Genomic DNA, 21,280 nt, shown 5'->3' on the forward strand with positions numbered 1-21,280 from the left:
TCGACTTATAACCATTCGTTCAGCAACTGCTCAAAGTTATCACGGATTGAAAAAAGTGATTTAATACTTTTTTCATTATGTGTTCTCACACAACCATCAGAGCATCCCCACAGTCATATGATCAAAATTCCGGCACTTGGCAACCGTTACATATTTATGACGGTTGCAGCATTCTGAAGTCATGTAATCTTCATTTGTGACCTCCCCAGCTGGCTTTTAAGAAACAAAATTGGTGAAGGAAATCAGATTCGCATAATGTCTGTGTTATTCACTCTGCAACCATGGCAAAAAGATCATAAAATAGGACACAATTCACTTAACAACCATGTAGTTTAGCATCAGAATTTCTGGTCCCAATTTCGGTCATAAATCAGGGACTACCTGTAGAAATGATGCTGGTACATACTCTTATCATATGTTGGTATGATTTAAATGGCCCAAAGCTTCCTAGGAGAACCAAAATATAAATTCTATACTGAATCAAACTGCAATTTGTATACAGCTGGTAAATACAAAAAAGGGAAAGTTTGTATTATGTAGTGCGAAGCCTGGGAGATCATCCTGAAGTAATCCTGAATATCATCTGTAATCAGTGGAAAGTGATCAAGGAGAGAAGCAACCTAGCACTAAGGAGAAATTTCTTGACAGTTAGAACAACTTGCCTGCAGAAGTTGTAAATGCTCCAACACTGGAAATTTTTAAGAAAATGTTGGATAGCCATTTGTCTGAAATGGTGTAGGGTTTCCTGCCTGGGCAGGGGGTTGGACTAGAAGACCTCCAAGGTCCCTTCCAACTCTGATATATTATTATTATTATAGAATAGCCTATCTTACAGTAAGCTTATGCAGACATTTGTCTATATATTGAACTATAAATCATGCAGTATATTGCAATAGCTTATTGAGGCATTTCAACAGTTAATGCCATTGCCTTCAAGGCATCCCCAAGAACATTACACAACATTTATTCCCTGACTTTCGGCAGTTTCTGCATTAGTTCAGAAATCAGTTTGTTCAAGCTAGGGGACCGTTTGTTTGAAAGGCTTGTCTTTTGACTAAGTCCTGTATTTAGCCTTCTGAGCAACCAATCACGGGGCTCTTAGAAGTAAGCACTGGTTGCTAGGTGTGGCTTCCTGATGGGTCTATAAAAGTAGGAACCACAACTTAAAAGTTTTCCACAGACTCATTTCCCAGCTTGAAAAATATTGTTTCTGCGTCTTGGAAAAGGGAAAGGTATGGCTCTTTTGATATTTGTCCTTTACTGATAATTTTAGAAGTATGTAGCTTCTTATTTACTCTGGATATAATTTACTTGGACTTATTTCTAAGTCAATGTAGAGCTATAAGATTATTTATGTAAGTTTGTATCTGATTCTCTTGTCTGTATTTTACAGAAAGGGAGTAAAAGGCGTTTAAAACTGCATAAACTACTCACGGAGTTAAAATTGTTTGTAGCAGTTGGTAGCTTAATGCTAAATAACTGCATTTTTTTCTCTTCCTGTTCTTTTCTGTTACCATGGAAAGCAGAATTATTTTTATCTGCCAGAGTATGAGTTAAGAGGGAAAAAATGCACCCAGTGCCTTATGTGGAAACTTTTTTTTTTTTTTTTAGGAAAAACATACACCCTGTGGTTAAGGAAAGCTTACTTAACTGTTTGTCAATTGTTAAATATTTATTCCTTTGCAAACTGCACCAAAAATAAAACATGACTTTTTTTTTTCAAAAAGGCAACTAAGTTTAATTAAGTTTTTGTTGGTAGTTATTTTTAATATAGGAATGTAAGAACTGCAGAATGTTATTCGCAGTCTTTTTATTTTTCACAATTATATTGGGAAGGAGATGCTTCTTCCTTGTTAAGAGGTTTTTCAGGAATGGGGGGAGGGGAGAGACAGGTTTTTCAAGTTTCTGCTGCCTCTGGCCATCAAAGAAGAGTGACCTGAGAATTAAGGAGTCCTGCATAATGACAGGGAAAAGATAGTTGTCCCTTCATTTGGAAGGAACTTGCATACCCAGCTGAATCTGAAATGCACTTATTAACGAGATGGAACTCCATACTTCTGAGTAAATAGGTTGAAATCTTAGAAATATTTTCTTACTTTTCAGTTTGTTGAATTATGCTCATTTTAGTCAGTTTAAGATTGAGCCTCCTATTTTATGCAATTGTGCAATTCAACTGTAATTCCAAAAGTGTTTCTCCAGCCAGTATCAAAGGTTTGTAATGGTCCAGAAAGCAGTCCATGAAATATACAAGTTGGCTGGATCTTACAGTATGTGTAGTTATAATACATACATACATACACTCATATCATCAGCAGGAATGAAACTAACGCTTGTGGCGGTCACCAGACCAACTATGTGGATCAGCTGCCATACTGGGAAGTCTCCATTGTTTTCCTCCTGGGATTAGGACCGGAATGGACTCCCCAACAGCTGGGATCCTAGGGCAGGCTTAGGAACACATCCACCTTGGTCTTTTGGCTATGTGCAGGGAAAGATCTACCAGCTGAGATTGTTTCAGAAGTAGAGGCAGTAGGAAGGCAGTTGGCAGGGATTGACAATGGGATAGTAACGGCATAGGGAGATGTGGGATGCAGAGGGCAGGCCATTCTCAGGGAAGACAAACCTGGCAGCTAACACTTGTGTTGCTTTCCAGGCCCCTGTGCTCAGCCTCAAAACTTAGTCTTCACAGCCTTGGAGCCCTGCCCTTCAGTTGTCCCTGTTTAATGCTATGTCAGCCTGCAGTTAAGCTTATCTCAGCTGATTATGGATGAGAGAACTGATCTGGCCTGCATTACTAAAATCTGGTTGGTCGTAGATGTGGGTTTTCTTCTCTGAGAAACATACTCTCACAGGTTTCAAGTGTGACACCAGCTGTGACTCTGGGGCGGGGCTGCTGGGCTAGCTGTTGTTATTGTGGAATCCCTAGAAGTCTTTAGGGGAGCTGCCCTGGATGCATAGCTGGATGCAAGCTCTCTTTGTGAAGTTGAGTTGCAGGAATTAGTTGAGCTGGTATTTTGCTGGACCTTCTCCAGGGAATGTCAGGGCGAGGGTGGGGAGAGTGTCACTGTTCTGTACTGATTCATCTCCTTTTTCTGTGGCTAGTACCTGTAAGTGCTATTGTGGGGAGGAGAGGTTCAGTCACAGGCCCCATTTGGTGTGCTCAAGGCTCTCTCCTACTTAACATCCATATGAAGCTGCTGGGAGAGTTAATCCATTGGCATGGCATTTGGTATCATCAGTATGTTGATGTTAACCAATGATATGTCTCTACCCCATGCCCAGCAAGTGATTTTATTCAGATGCTAGTTTAGAGCCAGGAGCTGTAAAGTCCTGAATGAGGAGAAGCTGGCTGGAATGCTGGCAAGATGGACTGGTTTTGGTTTTTGACCCTTGGAGTCAGGTGATCGACATTTCTGACTCTGGGTTAGTCCCCTATACAGATCTGGTGAGCAATTTGGTACTCCTTTTGGACTCACAACTCCTGCTGGAAGGAGAGGTAGTAGCCATGGCCAGAGAATGAATGAATGTATAGTTTGAGCTTGGTTGTGATGTTTCATTACCCAAAAATAAGTAGCATTATCAATGCTAGAGAGGCATTTGCTCAAATTTGTCTTCTGCACCAATTACACCCATTCCTGAACTGAGGGGCTTTTCACTGTCACCTCTGTCTTAATTACCTCCTATTTGTATTATCGCAATGCCCTCTAATCAAGCTCCCCTGGAAGACATCAAAAATTTTCAACCAGTCCAGAATGTAGCAGCACATAAAATTTTAGGTGTCCTGTGATTCACCCAAATCATACCACCATTGCATGAGCTATATTGACTTCCAGTTGCTTTCCAGGGGAAATTTAAGGTCCAGATTATTACCTTTAAAGTGCTGTATGGCACAGGCCTAAATTACTTGCAGGACTGCCTCTCTCAGAGGGTATCTGACATTACTAGGTTAGATAGGTGGCTGAACTCCAGGTCACCTCCCTTAAGGTCCTCTTAATGGGACCTTGGAGCAGGGGTGAAATGCTCCCAGTTCGGACCTGATCGCATGATCTAGTAGCGTTCTTGGCTGGTAGTTCGGAGAACTGATCGCAATCGTGGTGTGAGGCTCTGCCCACTTGCTTGGCAGTCGTCACTTCCTGGTTTTAAGTATTTTGTACCCTCTTTGCATGCGGAGAAAGGTTTTGCGCTTGCGCAGAGGGTGTGCATATGACGCGCATGGGGGCCACATATACTTCTGAACCGGCAAGGAAGGTAAATAGATTTCACCCCTGCCTTGGAGGCATGCCATCTTGTTGGTCACTCCAGGTCTTTGGAATAATCTACGACCAGAAATCAGAGGTCCTCAACCCTTTTAGCCTTCTGAAGGACTGTGAATACCTGGCTCTTTTCCCAAGCATCGGGCTAGGATTGGGGGTTGACCTGTGATGATGTTTGGTCATCGCCTGAGGGGAAGGGTATGTTTTTAATTATGGCTATGGATTGTTGTGAGCCACCTAGAGTCATTGTATGAGATAGGTGAACATTTAAGTCTAGTCTTGTAAATAGATGGTAAAATGCCTTCAGAAATGCAGTGTAATTCTGCACATTCTAAAAGAGGCATTGATAGGTCGAGTGTTGGGGGAAATTTGTAAACAACAGCAAAATTTGCTAATGCAAAACATTTTTTCTGAAAAATAATACGAAATGGTATGTTCCTAATAATGCCTTAATAAAATTAGTCATGGCTGAAATCAAGAAGATCTTAAGATCTAGTACAAGTGGTAGCCTCAGTTCACTTTGTGGGTTGTTTTTTTTTTAACCCCTGGTCATTCCTCTCCTAATTCCAGTATCAGGGCAGCATAAATCAGTAATGCTCTTTCCCAACCTGGTGCCCTCTGGATGTATTGCAATTTGGCTTTCTCTTTTGGAAAGGGGGAAAGGAATCCTCTTCGACTTTTCTAATTCTTAGAATGCCTAAAACAGGTAAAAAGCTTTTTCACTAAAAAAGCAAAAGAAAGAAAAAAAGGGGAAAACAGTTTGTCACTTCATTCTGATTCATCTTTTCCCTTTGCAGAAAGTTGAATCAAGATGTCCTTTGTATCAGAATTCCTGAAGCAAGCCAGGTTTATGGAGGATGAAGAACCACGATACGTTGTAAGTTTCTCTAACAGCTAATCAATTTGACTTTACAAAGTCAATGTTGGAAGTACAGTTAAATGAATGGGAGCTGCTATAGGGTAGCGTATCAACCAGAAATAGTTTTTCCTGAAATGTATTTAAATATAAGTAGCTCATGTTGGTAGTTGTGCTGTTGGTCTGAGGCAGTGGTGGGACTCAAATTTTTTTACTACCGGTTCTGTGGGTGTGGCTTGATGGGCGTGGCAGGGGAAGGATACTGTAAAATCTCCATTCCCTCCCCACTGCAGGGGAAGGTTACTGCAAAGTCCCCATTTCCTCCCAATCAGCTGGGATTCGGGAGGCAGAGAATAAATGCGGGCGGGGCCAGTCAGAGGTGGCATTTACTGGTTCTCTGAACTACTCAAATTTCCCACTACCTGTTCTCCAGAATTGGTCAGAACCTGCTGAATACCACCTCTGGCCTGAAGAGACATCTGTTTGAGGAGATATCGTCAGTGTGCTTTGAATTGTACTTGTCTGTTGCAGACAAGCACAATTCATAGACCACTGACAATGTCTCCTCGAATGATGATGAAACATTTGCAACTAAATTGCCAAGCTCAGAGCTCAGACCAGCAGCCTGTAGCCCTTCTTTTTTTCTTTCCAGCAGTTTCTTTTCCTCTTTCTTTGAATAATCAATGTGTTGAATGATAGGAAGGGTTTTTGTTTTTTTTTAGTTTTTCCCTCCTATTCTACAACTGATACTTTACTGATAAGTACCGGTATGGGCAGCCTTTGTCCAATCATTTTATGCATGCCTTTAAATTTTGCACACATTAATTTAAATTTGAAATTAGCATAACATTTGTAAATACATGCATTTCATATTTTTTGGGCTGTTAAATGGAACAACAATGTCAAAAGTCGAGGCTTGTGGCACACACAACTGGGGAAAGGCAGACTGTCTTATTTTCCCCCCTATGGTATTTGAATACCATGGTGATGTTCTTTTTAAATGGTGCTAAGTTTATTTTTAAGGACTTGCCTTACAGGTCTGATACGCTTTTCACGTTAGAACAGCAGGAAATGAACTCTGCTGGTTTTTAGCAATGATGAGGCAAACATGAGCCGCCCAAAGAGATTTAGGAGTGACCTTTTCCTTTCTAGGATAGAGAAAAGAGTTTCAAAATACTGAGGCAGTATTTAGCTGACTTCCTAAAATAAAAATTTCGACAAGTAGTCCTCACCTTACGACTACAATTGAGCCCAGAGTTTCCATTGCTAAGCAAGATAGTTATTGAGTTTTGTCTCATTTGAGATTGACTCAGCCTTCCATCCTTCCAAGGTGAGTAAAACAAGGACCCAGATTGCTGGGAGCGGTATGCTGACTCTGTAAACCACTTAAAGAGGGCTGTAAAAGCACTATGAAGCGGTATATAAGTCTAAGTGCTACTGCTATTTTATAACCTTTCTTGCCACAGTTGTTAAATAAATCTCAGCCATGGTTAAATTAGTGACACGGTTGTTAAGTGAATTGTTTTTTCCCATTGAGTTTGCTTGTCAGAAGATCACAGAAGGTGATCACATGACCCCAGGACACTGCAACCATCATAAATACATGCTAATTGCCAAGAGCAATAGTACTTAGATTTATATACGGCTTCACAGTGCTTTACAGCCCTCTCTAAGTGGTTTACAGAGTGAGCATATTGCCCCTAACGATCTGGGTCCTCATTTTACCCACTTCGGAAGGATGGAAGGCTGAGTTAATCTTGAATCAGTCAGCATTGAACTGCTGGCAATCGGTAGAGTTAATCTGCAATACTGCATTCTCACCACTGCATGGCTCTTTGCCAAACATCCAAATTTTGATCATGTGACTATAGGGATGCTGTCATGGTTATAGGTGTGAAAAACGGTCATAGGTCACTTTTTTCAGTGCCATTGTACCTTTGAACAGTCACTAAACAAATGATTGTAAGTCAAAGACCACCTGCATATAGTTTCTGATTATTTATATTTAAAAACAGCCTGAAATCAATACTGATACTATGGAATAGCTATACTACTGGGACTTTGCTGAAAAACACAAATATTAAAAAAGAGAAGATTTTGCATTCATAGAATTTGTAAGCTCATGCAGAAGCAGGCACCAGTGCCAAGATCATTTTGCTCTTCATATTGAGTCAGATATAATAGTAACACATTATCATTTTATAATTACTTATTATAATGAATGCCTCTTAGCATATTCCCTTACAAATGGTGAAAATGGGTTTCCATAATTGCATCATCCGGGTTATTCTTTAGTTTTCATCTAATAATTATTTTTGAATGTACCGTGAAGATTTGGGCAAGAAAAGATTTTTAATTTTAAAGCAAATTAAATTTAAGTTTTAATTTTTCTATTTATTCTTAACAGAAAAATTCTAAAACTGGTTCAGCAGTCCATGCTTATCCCAGTTTTGATCCTTCAGCTGATGCGGTTGAACTAAACAAAGCCATAACTGCTAAAGGTAGGAAGGAAAGATAAAATCTATGAATGTAGATGCTGGTTTTTGCTCAGATTCTTATTTCTCCAGTGCTAATGCCAATTTAGCCCATTTTTAAAGGAAAGGTCTGTGCAAAAATGCACCCACATTTTTGTGTGCTTTTTCCTAACTATCTTGTGGAACAGAGCAAGGCAGTTTCAGCAAAGTCAAAATTGCAGCAACATAGGTTCAAATTATGCTGTCATTTTTTTCTTGCCGACTTCTGTTTCCTTTTCTTTGAATTGTCATGCAGGCCATCCCATCCAGCAAGAGGCTATATTTTGCAATGCCTTACATTTCAGGGGTGTACAACTTTGGCAATTTTGAGGCTTGTGGACTTTAACTGCCAGAATTCCCCAGCCAAATATGGTTGACTGGAGAATACTGGAAGTTGAAATCCACAAGTTTTAAAATTGCCAAGGTTGGACACCTGTAAACTAAATGATGATGAGATGAAGACAGGCAAAAGTGGTTTTGAGCATTTAGAGAGAATAGAGGCATATGAGAGCAGGTAGCAAGCATGCAGAGTGTGACTTCTGGAATTCTTCCCAACCTCTTAAAAAAATTCTTAGTCATGTGACCATTAAGGAAGACAGAGGAGGGTTTAGAATGGATGCATCTGTGATGGTCTCAAGAATATGACTTGGTGGCACACTTTTCTTTGGAGCCTCTGGAAGAACCTGGCCCATGTTTAAACTTACATTTATCTTTGGAGGCTTCTTCACCTCATACCAAATCTAGTTTCATTCTAGTTTTAGAAAGTTGTCCTTCAGCTTTACATAATCCAATATCCCTTGACATATTTCTCTTTCCAATGTACTGTTGGAAGGAATTAAAAAAAATGGTTTTGTGCCAGGCTAAATACGTTGATGAAAACAACTTTATTGATAACTCAGTTGAGCAATAGTGTTACCTTTTGATTTATTGGTTGTAGTATGGATTGAATTGATTATATTTGTGTTAATAAAATTTCCCTCCCCTCATTCATGATTTAGGAGTTGATGAAGCAGGCATAATCAATATTTTGACCAAAAGAACCAATGACCAACGGCAGCAGATCAAAAGGGCTTATCAACAGACGCATGGCAAGGTAACTTCCTTAGTACATATCTTGCATAGATACTTTTCACTTTTAGCATAATATGTATGATTAAATCAGTTTTTCTCAAACTTGGCAATTTTAAGAGGTGTGGAATTCAACTCCCAGAATTCAGAAGTATGCTGGCTGGGGAATTCTAGGAGCTGAAGTCCACCCATCTTAAAGTTTGAGAAAGAACGGCTGAGATGAATAAACAAAATATTAAATTCATTACCATGTTGATGGTTGGAACATGACTTCTAAAAATAGGCTACATAGAGCACACCAGCTTTTTAATATTGGTGGGAGGAGAGGTATAGCTTCCAGTTGACCATCATGGTTCTGATTTGAGTTTGAAGAGCTTCAGTGTAGAACATATTACATAGAGAGGAAAGGACCTTGGAGGTCTTCTAGTCCAGCCTTCTCCTCAAGCAAGACATGCTATACCATTTTGGACAAATGGCTATCCAGTCTCTTCTTGAAAATAGGAGTTTTGTCTCCTTTAAAAAAAAATAGAACCTAGATCATTAAGCTATAGGCAGGTAAGCTCCACCTATGAATGGGTGTGAACAGAATGAGCAAAGAAAAGCCACTTTACAAGGATAAACTAACAAAAACTTCAACAAATCTACCAGAACTGTTTGTTCTGTAAGTGCAAGAGCTTCATTTAGAAGATTGTCACATATCCAGAGGACAAAAGACAAGGGAGTTATGTACATATTTTTTTAAAAAAGTAAACCAACTGTTTTTTCCTTGAGGAAGGAAAAATGAAGTTCTTATACATGGTTTGGTATCAAACATTTTCTTGTGTGTTTGGAAAGTAATGTTTTATCATCTGAATAAGTTCTATAAAGAGTTGTTATACATTTGTTTTTTTCCCATAGCCTCTGGAAGAAGCTTTGAAAAAAGCTCTCAAAAGCAATTTAGAAGATGTCGTCGTGGCTATGCTGAAAACTCCTGCTGAATTTGATGCTGATGAGCTTAGATATTCTATGAAGGTATGTTTGTCTTTCAAGGTTTGGGTGGACATTTTTACTAGAGGGAGAAGAGAGAGAGAGAGAGAGAGGAATCTTCTCCTCAGCTTAAAGCAGGGGTGTCCAACCTTGGCAACTTCAAGATTTGTGGACTTCAACTTCTGGAATTCCCCAGCCAGCGGCTGGGAAATTTCAGGAGTTGAAATCAACAGTTCTTAAAGTTACCAAGATTGGACACTCTTGGCTTACAGAGACATTGGAATCAATGGTATGTTTGCTGGAAGTTATCAGGTGTTCAATCAAGAAGTTACAGGAGTTCCAGGATGATTGCACTATAATTATATAGCCAATATGGGGGGTAACCACATGGTTCAGTACAATGCAAACTATTTTGGGTTGAATTCCCACTTGGTCCTCCAAGTTCTATTAAATGCTAGGTGTTAAATTCTAAAAGTCTATTGTGAAGTGATCAAGGACAGAAAGAATCTAGAATAAATGCAGTTACTATAATTGTTTTCCGGTGCATGGAGTCACTCCATTCAACAACATTCCTTCTTTGTCATTCCCAACTGAACTTTCTTCAAAACAGTTTAGGTTGTATCCATCCAATTCATTCTGTTCTTTGTTTCTCTTTTCCTTTCTTTTTTTCTCAAAATATTTCAGTATAATTAATACAATCCTGGCATATTAGAATAAACTTCTTGGAAATTACAAGGCAATTTATCAGACAGGACTCAGTTTCACAGTTAGAAAAAATTAGAGTTACTGTACCTGCCTTGGAGGGCAATATAGAATTATTCTTCCTTTGAAACTATGGGATAGTTTTGACAAATGATGAGAGCCAAAAAAAGAAGATAAGCATTAGTGTCTTTTCCACAGTGCCCTCAAGAGAGATTGACATTTATGTATCAGATTTATACCATGTGGCAATTAAACTCTCTGTGGTTTACAACAAAAATAAAAACTAATACATAGTAAGAAATCAAAATACCTACAAAAATCTGAATACTAAAACCATTGACAGAAGTCAAGCAATGTTACAATTCCATTGCTTTCTGGGAAAGTTCCATCTTCAGCTCCTCTGGAAAATGGATAATGCCAAAGTCAATTCAGCTGCCATCCCAGAGGGATGGAAAAATTGCACTTCTCGGCTTTAGATCCCTAACCTCCTAAAAATAATAAAAGTATCCATTGCTTCTCCAAACATCATTGGCTCATTTGGTACAACTTCAGTGGAGAAATGCAGTCCTGCAAGTAAGGAGTCAAGCCAGAATAGGCTTTATGGATTAAAACTGGAGTTAAAATTGCATTCAGAAACTAATAGAGACTCTGTGCAGGGTCTGCAGAATAGTGCAAGAGGAACCCATCAGCAACTGCCAAGCCCCTACATTTTGACCTTTGCAAGGGGACTTTAAAGGCAATCCCAGGTAGAGCGCATTGCAGTAGCCTAAGTGGATGGTCATAAGGACATGACAAAATAAAATGTAAGTCAGCCCATGTTAACCTTTGTAGTTCAAGATTCTATTATTGTGATTTGTCATGCAGGTAGATATAGGTGAATTAATATTTCCAGCAAGGGCATAAAAGCTGGAATTGTAGCTCAGTAACATTTTATAGCCAAATGTTTCTTGCGTCTGCCTGAACATTGCACTTGATCGAATAAGTTCTTTTATAAAAACAAAGCAAAGCTTTGCTTATGTATATTGATTTATTGCCAAACAGGGGCTTGGAACAGATGAAGATATCTTAATTGAGATTCTGGCATCAAGGAACAATATACAAATTAGAAACCTCAGCAAACAGTATCAAGAAGGTAAATTACTCCTTAAAAAATCAACACCTTAAATCTATTTTGTTAATACCTCTTCAGCCAACAATGTGATGCATTTTGGTAGTTGTTTGTTGATACAGTTAAATATCTGGTTTTTGGCACACCTGAACAAAAAAAAACAACAGCTGATAATTTCTAAGGAATTTTAGAATGCTAAATTTTATTTTTTATTTTATTTATTTATTTTTGTCACACAGTATATATAAGCATAAGTATGAGATAATTATACAGTATTTAAGCATATATATGAGCGTAAGTATGTAATAACTATATTAATTGGATATAATGAAAGGAAACAATAGGAGGAACGGTAGGCATGCTTGTGCTCTTATGCACGCCCCTTACAGACATCTTAGGAATGGGGTGAGGTCAATAGTAGACAGTTTTTGGTTGAAGCTTTTGGGATTTTGGGAAGAGACCACAGAGTCAGGCATTAACAACTCTGTTACTGAAGTCATATTTTCTGCAATCAAGATTGGAGCGGTTAACATTAAGCTTAAATCTTTTGTGTGTTCGTGTATTGTTGCAATTGAAGCTGAAGTAGGCTTTGACAGGAAGGACCTTGTAATAGATGATTCTATGAGTTAAATTCAGGTCATGTCGAAGGCGGCGTAGTTCTAAATTTTCTAAACTAGTTTTTCACCAATTGAAGATAAAAATGAACAGGCGGTCAATCTAATGTACAAAAAGGAATAGAGCATCTGTAAAGTCATATTCTGTTTTTGAACATCTAATAGAAAATAACTTGACATAACAATATTTTTTTATTTATGATAACTGCAAGTTTTCCAATGAAGATAAAATTGGAATGTCTTTATGGATAGCTTTCAAGGTATCATTTACATCTTGCATTGTGAAATCTAAGCAATGATTTAAAAATGCAAGGAGATTACAAAATGAGTTGAGTAAAAATGTAGAAGCTGTATGTAAGGAAGAAAATAATTTATGGCTAATGCTTTGCATCTGAAGCTCTTTTCTCAATATGTTTGCTCTTCTGCAGCTTTTAAGAGAGACCTCGCCAAAGACATTGCCTCAGACACTTCTGGGGATTTTCAGAAGGCTTTGCTTGCCTTAGCAAAGGTTTGTATTACTCCACGATGCTCAGAAGTCCTGTTGGTTCAGGAATGATCTGTGATTGCAGTACACAATATTGAACTAAGTGAGACTGATTTGTTTCAGGGTGACCGGAATGAAAACCCACATGTGAATGAAGAGTTGGTAGACAACGATGCAAGGGTAAGGAATACTTATTGCTACCTTTGATGTCTCTTTTGTCTTGTCTATCAAAAATGAGACTTCCTTCAGGCAAGTGAATCCATTCCATGCATTCTTCCCACGTTCTCAAGAAAGAAAGATGATGGGACCTGCAGCTGCATTTCCCAGTAGAAAGTCCCAAAGATGTTTTTTTTTCAAAAGGACAACTGGACTTCCTTGATTATTTCCTTTTAAAAACATTTTGCTTTTCATCCAGGAAGCTTCTTTATTACAGAGCTGAATAAACTTCTTGGATGAGAAGCGGAATGTTTTCAAAGCAAAAAAAAATAGGGAAGTCCAGTTGCCTTTTAGAAAAAGCATTTTAAGGACAACCATGTTCTGTATGATTGAGAATTTCCACAGATATTTCCCAGCCGAAGGGGAACAATTGGATGCAAGACCCATTTTAAATTTTACAACCACCAAAAGGCATGAGCAAAAGGACGTGGGACCTATAACCAGTCTTTGCTGGGGGATTTACTTCCTGCCATTGCTTTTCCCAGTTGGTCAGTGGCTGTTCCATTCTAGGAACCATCTTATGTTTCCCAGATGGGGTGGCTCATACAAACTCATGTGTTAAAGAAGTGTATTCGAATTGCAAGCCAAAAGAGGAAATGATAGATCCTGCAGGAAACATATGTCTATGTGGACAAAAGAAATCGGGAATAATGCACATCAAAATTTCAGAGGGTAGGAGTTATGCTGAAGCCTTTAACCCTTTAACATTTGCTGTTACCAAGCTGTGCCTGGCTGGTGTCGGTAAATGAGGAGGTGAATCTAGTCCCTGAATGTGATTAACTTCCTCATGTGTCCATTAGTTGTGGGGAACCCTCAGGGAACCATTTTTAATCAGGACATTAGTATCAGAGGTGTCATTCAGCCGATTCTGACCGGTTCTGGAGAACCGGTAGCGGAAATTTTGAGTAATTTGGAGAACGGCAAATACCACCTCTGACTGGCCCTGCCCCCATCTATTCACGAGTCCCAGCTGACCGGCTGGATCTTCTTTTGTTGCCCTGCACAGAACAGAGCTGAAAAGCAGGTTAGTGGGGTGGGGAGGGAATGGAGATTTTACAATATCTTTCCCCTGGAGCGGGGTGGAAATGGAGATTTTACAGTATCCTTCCCCTGCCATGCCCACCAAGCCACGCCCACAGAACCAGTAATAAAAAATGTTGAATCCCACCACTGATTAGTATCAAAAACTACTGAATTTTTGGGAGGTACCTATTGTCGGTAAATGATGTCTTTTAGCCATCAGCTGATCAAAGGAAACTCTTTATTTTTCATACTGGCAAAATGATAGCTGCTGTACCTGAAACAAGAAAGAGTTTCTCTGGAGTAGATTTAACACACATCACTGAGTTTTCAGAGTCACCCCCATATGAGAGCTAATAGAGCGATGAAGAGTGTGAGATATGGGGTTGAAAATCTTGGAGTTCTGATTTTGCTGTGGTTATAATCACAGTAAATGGTTTGCTTCTCAGGCGTTTCATCTGCAGTTGGAGGTCAAGTTGACACCTTCTGAAAAGAATGCTGTTACAAAGTCTCTTGCTTGAATCCAATTATTATATCTCTAATGTTTTGGAATTTCTCTCTCGAAATGATTTCTTTCATCGTAACAGAAATTATATGAGGCTGGAGAGAGAAAAAAAGGAACGGATGTTAACGTTTTCATTAACATTCTCACTACCAGAAGTTACCCGCACCTTCGAAGAGGTAAGCAGAAAGCAATAAATGGCACGTTGTTGAAATGCTTTTATTTTAAAGAGAAATGTCTTAATAGAATTTTTGAAACAAAAATGCAAAAAAATAAATAAATTCCTGTGTAATAATTTTATTAGTGAGATTTGAAAAAGATTTGAAAACAAAGCTGTTCTGCTGCATAATGGACAATCTGCCAAAAATTAGTATACAGGTAGTCCTCAACTTATAATCATTCACTTACGGACTGTTTTAAAGTTACACTGAAAAATGTGATTTATGACCATTTTTCACACAAATGACATTGCAGCATCCCATGGTCATGTGATCAAAGTTCAGATGCTTGGCAACTGGCTCAGTTCTGCCACATGGGGTCATGTGATCACCTTTTGCAATCTTCTGGCAAACAAAGTCAATGGGGAAGCAAATTCACTTACTAACTTAAGTTTGTGTTACTAACTTAAAAACTGGAGTGATTCACTTAAAAAGGTCATAAAGTGGGGCACCAACTCCCTTAGCAACTGTCTAGCTCAGCAGTTGAAATTTTGGGCTCAGTTATGGTTGCAAGTCGAGGACCACCTGTATTTCAATCCAGAAATGGGAGTGCGCAGCCCTTCTCATTTAAAATCGAACTTGCATAATTTGAGATTCCAGGGGTGTGTATAGCTCCCAGAAGCCTTGCATGTCATCTCTGTCCCTTCTAAAAGCTGACAGCAGATTATAATCTTGATCTGATAGATAGGAAAAGTATTAAATCATATACTGTGTACTTGTTAGGGGAACAATGTGTTCCAAATTGTTCTCTTTGGTTTCAGTTTTTAACAGATACCAGAACTACAGCAAACATGACATGGAGAAAGTTCTGGACCTCGAGCTGAAAGGAGACATTGAGAATTGCTTGACGGCAATTGGTATGTAACCCTCTTCTGTACAAAAGGTGGTTCCTTCCTAAATTTGGTCCCAAGATTATGCCTTCTGGAATGTCATTCTCCCAGAGATTGGATTGGCCCTGAGCCTTTTGACTTTTCACAAGGCCCTGAAGACTTGTGAGTGCCCTTGTGTTCTTAGGGATGAGGTCAGAATGTCACTTGGGCCACGATATCGCCAGTTGTTATTGCTTTGATCTCAGCTGCTGACTATATATTTATTTTGCGTTTTTGTATGTGTGTTTTTGCTGGGGTTTTTTTCCACCCAGTTTTTTCTCATTGCTTGAGAGGAGCAGCTATAAAAATAGAAACAAATTAATTTGCCTCTTAGGTTAATAAGGCTCCAGTCCCACACACTGCCCTTGAAGCTGGGGAGGGCATAGTAGCCTTAGATCTTGCTCTGCATTGTCAATCAGTGACGTTAATAATAACAAAGTATTTTATATTAGGTTTTGTTAATTTTTTGTCATTCCATAAGTGAGTTTTGGTGCCTGCAGGGACAGAAAGAGTCCTATCTTATTATATAATCACTTTTAGAAGAAAACTGGTAAACCCGAGAAAGCAATGAATATCCTATTTTTTATGAATGAATGAATGCATGCATGAATAATAAATAAATAAATAAATAAATAAATAAATAAATAAATAAATAAATAAATAAATGTTAATTAACATTGAGAAGTATCAACAAAACAGAGGAGCATGTATCTGTTTTATCTTTTCTTTGCCAGCTGTGTTTTAACTTTTTGGATAAAACTTTTCTAGGCAGTTCAATGTTATTTCTTAAAGTCATAAAAAGGTTTCTTCCTGCTTCTCGGCCAAGTTCTGCTACGATTCTTCTGTTAGCTGTATATAACCATAATTCATGAGATCCCGATTCTTCTGTTAGCTGTATATAACCATAATTCATGAGATCCCGATTCTTCTGTTAGCTGTATATAACCATAATTCATGAGATCCCAATCTTTGGAAAAAAACATTGTGTTTCTTTCTTTGCATTTTGCTTTTGTTAATTTATGATCATAAATAATCTCGGTTCTTTCTCATTTTCAGTGAAATGTGCTGTAAGCAAGCCTGCTTTCTTTGCTGAGAAGCTCTATCTAGCAATGAAGGTAAAAGGAATAGCACAAGGAGGAAGGGGGCTTTGTTTTAAAAGTGCATGCCAACACAAACATCACATTTTCAATCTTCCGATCCTTTCTCTTGTAAAAGAGAATAGTCAGTTTGTACCACATTTCCAGTTAAGGCGGACAATTTTGTGCAAAAGTTAGAAATAACGTTTTTCAAGGAACATAAATCGTTCCCTTCCCATCCACCATTCAGTCAGAACTGAAGAAGCTTCCTGGATGAGAAGCAAAATGTCTTCAAGGAAAAACAAACAAAAGTTTGTTTTGAAAAAGCACCTTTGGCATCACACACAAATGTTTGCTGTTGGGAATATTGCAAGATTTCATAACCTGCCTGGCAAACGGTATCTGGGAGTGGTTCATTATGTTGCTTACAATAGCAGAGGCCTTTCTGAAATCAGAAAAGCTTACAGCAAGGACTCTCTGACTCTATGGAGACAGATTCCCCTCTAACAGAAACTCAGGTGGCATAAACAGTGGAGTGTGAACTCAGATTTCTAGTATAGACAGGTGTGGCTTGAGTTTCATTAATATGGGTGTAGACAGAAAGATTATGATGTCTATTTCTGAATGAATATGCGAAGGACTTTTGTTTCTCTGAGGTGGCGCTTTGGTGTGGGATCCTTGGTGTTTTCCGAGTTACAGATAGCTCTTTTGTCCTCTTCTGGGTCGTCACTTGAAAGTCTGGAGACCTTTCATAAAGGCAAAAGGAGTTTAAATTATCTCATACACCAAGCAGAGGGAAGCCACTTAAACTCAAGAATTAGGAAAAGAGTTTATTTCTATTCTTTTCCCCCGTCTCCCACAGGGTTCCGGAACACGCCACAGAACTCTGAACAGAATTATGGTGTCACGGGCTGAAATTGACATGAATGAGATCAAAGGTTTTTACAAGGCAAAATATGGGGTGTCTCTCTGCCAGGCAATTTTGGTAGGTTATTTCTGCTTTTATTTGCGGTTAACAGGGGTTTAAGGAATTAGACCTTGTGGTTAAGGAAATAGAACCAGAACTAAGTAGCTGTGCAGTTTGCAATGAGACTTAAGACTCCACGATTTTTATTTCCATTGACAGAATCACACATATTGTGATTGTATTTGGATGGGGGGGGGGCTCAGAGTAATATAATTAATTATAATTAAGATTGATTTTTTAAAATTATCTTTATTAACCTTCACTCAGTTTTTAAAGTAATTATTCAGCACGTATAACATGAGTTTTTGTTTTGTGTGGTTGCAGCCAAACAAGTGGAGACAGGATTGTGTATAGTGCATGAACCTAGCTTTAGAATATAAGTAGGGGTGAGATGAACGGGAGGGACATGATTGCACTACTCTGGTTTTGTTGGATATGAACTCTTTTCATTTTTTTTCCACATGCAGGATGAAACAAAGGGAGATTATGAAAAGATTTTGGTGGCTTTGTGCGGCGGGGATGACTAAGTTCTACATCCTGTACATTCCAATTACTTCCTTGAGAATAGTTGAGAATACGATCTTCCTTAACTAAAGGAATCTTTGAAGAAAGTCTTTTTTTTATATATCCAAAGCCAAGAGCATAGAAAGAACCACTGTGTTTGCTTTTGCAAGATGAAGATATATAAAGCATAGTGTTTGTCTACTCAGGCCTAGTTAACATTCCAAATAAAATAAAATCTGTTATCCAGTGTGATGATTTATTTTCTCTTGTCGATGTTGATTTTGTGCCTTTAAGAAAGGAAGATGCAAATCCTTTAAATATTAATTCCAGGAAGGAGCTCAGTAGAGTGACAACAATCTCAACACAGTGAGTGTGCCCCCCCCCATCCTTAGACATGCATTCTGGTTGTCCTACAATGGGAACTTTCAAAAGTTCAAGGGAAGAGTACTAGTGGCATGCTGGAGATAGGATAACTTACCCTGAAAGAGATCCTGTTGGATTCCACTATAGTCAAGCCATTTAGAAATATTAGTGGTCACCTATTCGAGGAGCACTTACTTGTCAGTATACAAGGTTTGGAAGGGATCTTAAAGATGAGCTAGCTTTCCTTGACCATTGCAGGAATCTGCTACTACAATATTCTTGACAGATTATCATCTAGCATTTATTTAAACTCTTTCACCAAAGACTCCACCAATTCCTGAGTCTCTCTGCTGTATTTCTAGACATTTCTTACTGTAGCATAAGTAAAGCCAATATTCCCCTTTTCATTCAATTGCAATGGATGTATTTCTGGCTATAAACAAAACTTTCTCATAGACTATGCTTAAGAAACCTCTAATATTTACAGATAACTTTGCACCAAGAAGAAACATGTTAGGTTTGCTTAAATTAATAATTGGCTCAGGTAAAATCTAGAAGCAGAGGCCACCTGATTTGCTACAATTATAGGCATTGTACAGATGTAAGTCTCTCTTGAACATTATGGTATGCAATTATGAAACAGGATGTTTAGACCTTGATGGAATAAGTTCTTAAATCTTTCTGATGAAGTGCTCTATTGCATTAACTTTTATCCCAGGTAAAATTCTAGGGTTTAGGATTTCAGGCAAACCAACTAATGATTAGGATGTCTGCTCATCAAAGACAGATATTTTTTTTTTTACAAATTTCACAATGCAAAGGGGTATTTCCAGAAGTAGGATTCATTGTCCATATTGAGAAGGAGATCACTGGCTTTTTGGTAAGGCAACAAGAAATCCAGTGCTACAGCAAAAAATTGGGGTAAGCCTCTCTCTCTCTTCTGTAAAAAGATCATTTAAAAGATAAATGATTGTGGATTTGAGACCCAAGAAGTTTCAGACAGAAAATCAACTTCTATGCTTTTTTGAACAAGGAATACCAAAGGATATCAGCTGGGGTTCCTAAAAAAAAAAGTTTTCTTATAAAAAAGGATGAGAATGATCTACCAAGTATCAAATTCCCAAACAGTTCCACCCTGCCCAACCCAACTCACTTGATTGAAAAATCAGGGTATACTTTTAAAAATAACAAACATAAAAGACTAAGTCACTTGAAGTTTCATGAGATCTGGAATGAAGAACAGCTTCATTCAGTTTTTGCTAAATAATAAGATGTGTTCTTAATATTGTGGGTAACTAAACATCTATGGTGGGGGTGTCAAACTCGTGGTGTCACGTGACATATCTTTTTTCCCCTTCGCTAAACTGGGTGTCGGCGTGGCCAGTGTGTGATGCATCTGGCCCATGGGCCGCAAGTTTGACAGCCCTGATCTGTGGTCTTGCCATTAAATTGGCTGTTGTATTGCAGTTAAAACTTTGTAACTTTTTTTTCTCTTGCCTTGTTTGTTGCCTTGTCTCCATATTAAAATACTGATGTAAATCAGGAATACTAAACATTAGTTACAAACCCTCCAAAATAGAATTTGAACAAGAGGGTTGAACCACAGCCTGATTCACACATCATGCTTAAGCATCATGTGTTCTTTTAGCTATGTCTGGTTGAATACATTACACTGGTTGGGATCACACATCAAGCTGTAAACTACAGTTTACAAACTACAATGATAGTTCACACAAGAAATTAAGGTATATTTGGCTATAGTTTACCTTGCTGTCTCAGCATCACACTTAGTTTCTTCCTCTAAAATATTCTGGGCTGAAATTAAAACTTTATTGTTTATTTTTTATTTAAATTTATTGGCTGCCCAATTCTAGTGGATTCATCAATGTTTTACTTTGGATTAACAAAGATTAAAGAACCTGGAATAAATGTTTTCATTCCAATTGTATGTATTTATGTAATCAAATGCAGTGTGTAATCCCAACATTTAAAGTCCCAGATGGCATGACAGCACAGCAGGTAATTTGAGGGACTGTCTCTCCCTAGTTATATCTATCCATCCCACAAGATCCAGCTGGACAGGTATGTTGCGGTTCCTACCAGCCAGGGTATTTTGTCAACTAGGACTTAGAGGGACAACCATTTTGTCATGGCCCCTGCCCTGTGGAATATCATTCCTGCCAAGGTAAGGCTGATGCCAACCCTGTTAGCCTTCTGATTGGGAATCCCATGACAGAGTGAAGCCTACTAGGTGGTTATATGATAATTCTTTGGAATTATCTTTGGAGATAATTCTTTGAAGAGTGCTTTGGAACTCTCCTATATGTTCTTTTTCGCCATTTTGCTTTTTTAAAAAAAACCTTTTTAATTTAATTGTATTGTATTTAATACTTTTTATGCATCTGGACTTTTTCATTAGGTACACTGCCCAGAGTCACTTGTTTGTTATGGGCACAATTTATTCATTATTCATTCAAATTGAATGAATGAATGAATGAATATAAAAACAGTTTCCTGTAGTGGTTAAGGCCATTAGGCTAGAAACTGGGAGACTGTGAGTTCTCATGCCACTTTGGGCATGAAACCAGCTTGGGCCAGTTACTTTCCCTCAGCTCTAGGAAGAGGGTAATGACCAACCATTTCTGAAAAATCTTGCCAAAAAACCTGCAGTGACTTCTCCAGGCAACCTCCTGAGAATAGGACATTACTGAAGGGAAGAAGTACATACTGTATGCATGTACGTAGGTAGGCTGTCCTCTTTTATCAAGGCCTGCAGGAAAGGCCTGTGTGGTTTTGCAATGGAGCCCTCCTCCACTTTTGTGACTAAAATGAAACAATTATACCATCCATAAAAGCTTCTCCCAGAGGCCCCAAAGTAATTTTTCTCCTTTTTACTTCCTTTTTTTACTTCCTTTTTTTTTAAAGCTCTTGGGTCATGGTAACAGTTCTAAATTATGACATTCCTGAATTAATTACAGCAT

At 38.4% G+C, this 21,280-nt stretch overlaps 1 protein-coding gene across 1 annotated transcript; it reads left to right on the top strand.

Annotated features, from left to right (window-relative positions):
* The first annotated feature begins 1,048 nt into the window (after window positions 1-1,048).
* Window positions 1,049-18,178, top strand: ANXA1 (annexin A1). Its single transcript, XM_058170498.1, has 13 exons — window positions 1,049-1,232; window positions 5,051-5,130; window positions 7,517-7,610; window positions 8,621-8,715; window positions 9,588-9,701; window positions 11,400-11,490; window positions 12,509-12,588; window positions 12,688-12,744; window positions 14,388-14,481; window positions 15,282-15,377; window positions 16,446-16,504; window positions 17,328-17,450; window positions 17,900-18,178. The coding sequence occupies exons 2-13, from the start codon at window positions 5,065-5,067 to the stop codon at window positions 17,957-17,959; spliced, it is 1,029 nt and encodes a 342-aa protein (XP_058026481.1). The 5' UTR covers window positions 1,049-1,232; window positions 5,051-5,064; the 3' UTR covers window positions 17,960-18,178.
* Window positions 18,179-21,280: the final 3,102 nt, after the last annotated feature.

This window comes from Ahaetulla prasina, chromosome 2 (assembly GCF_028640845.1).
Source record: "Ahaetulla prasina isolate Xishuangbanna chromosome 2, ASM2864084v1, whole genome shotgun sequence".
In the NCBI taxonomy this organism is placed as follows: Eukaryota; Metazoa; Chordata; class Lepidosauria; order Squamata; family Colubridae; genus Ahaetulla; species Ahaetulla prasina.

What these genes read in the sequence shown, in the direction of transcription:
- ANXA1 (XM_058170498.1), top strand. Translation starts at nt 5,065, where the DNA reads ATGTCCTTTGTATCAGAATTCCTGAAGCAAGCCAGGTTTATGGAGGAT. An exon ending in CTTTGCTTGCCTTAGCAAAG is followed by an intron (nt 12,589 to 12,687) that starts GTTTGTATTACT and finishes GATTTGTTTCAG; the next exon opens with GGTGACCGGAATGAAAACCC. An exon ending in CTCTCTGCCAGGCAATTTTG is followed by an intron (nt 17,451 to 17,899) that starts GTAGGTTATTTC and finishes TTCCACATGCAG; the next exon opens with GATGAAACAAAGGGAGATTA.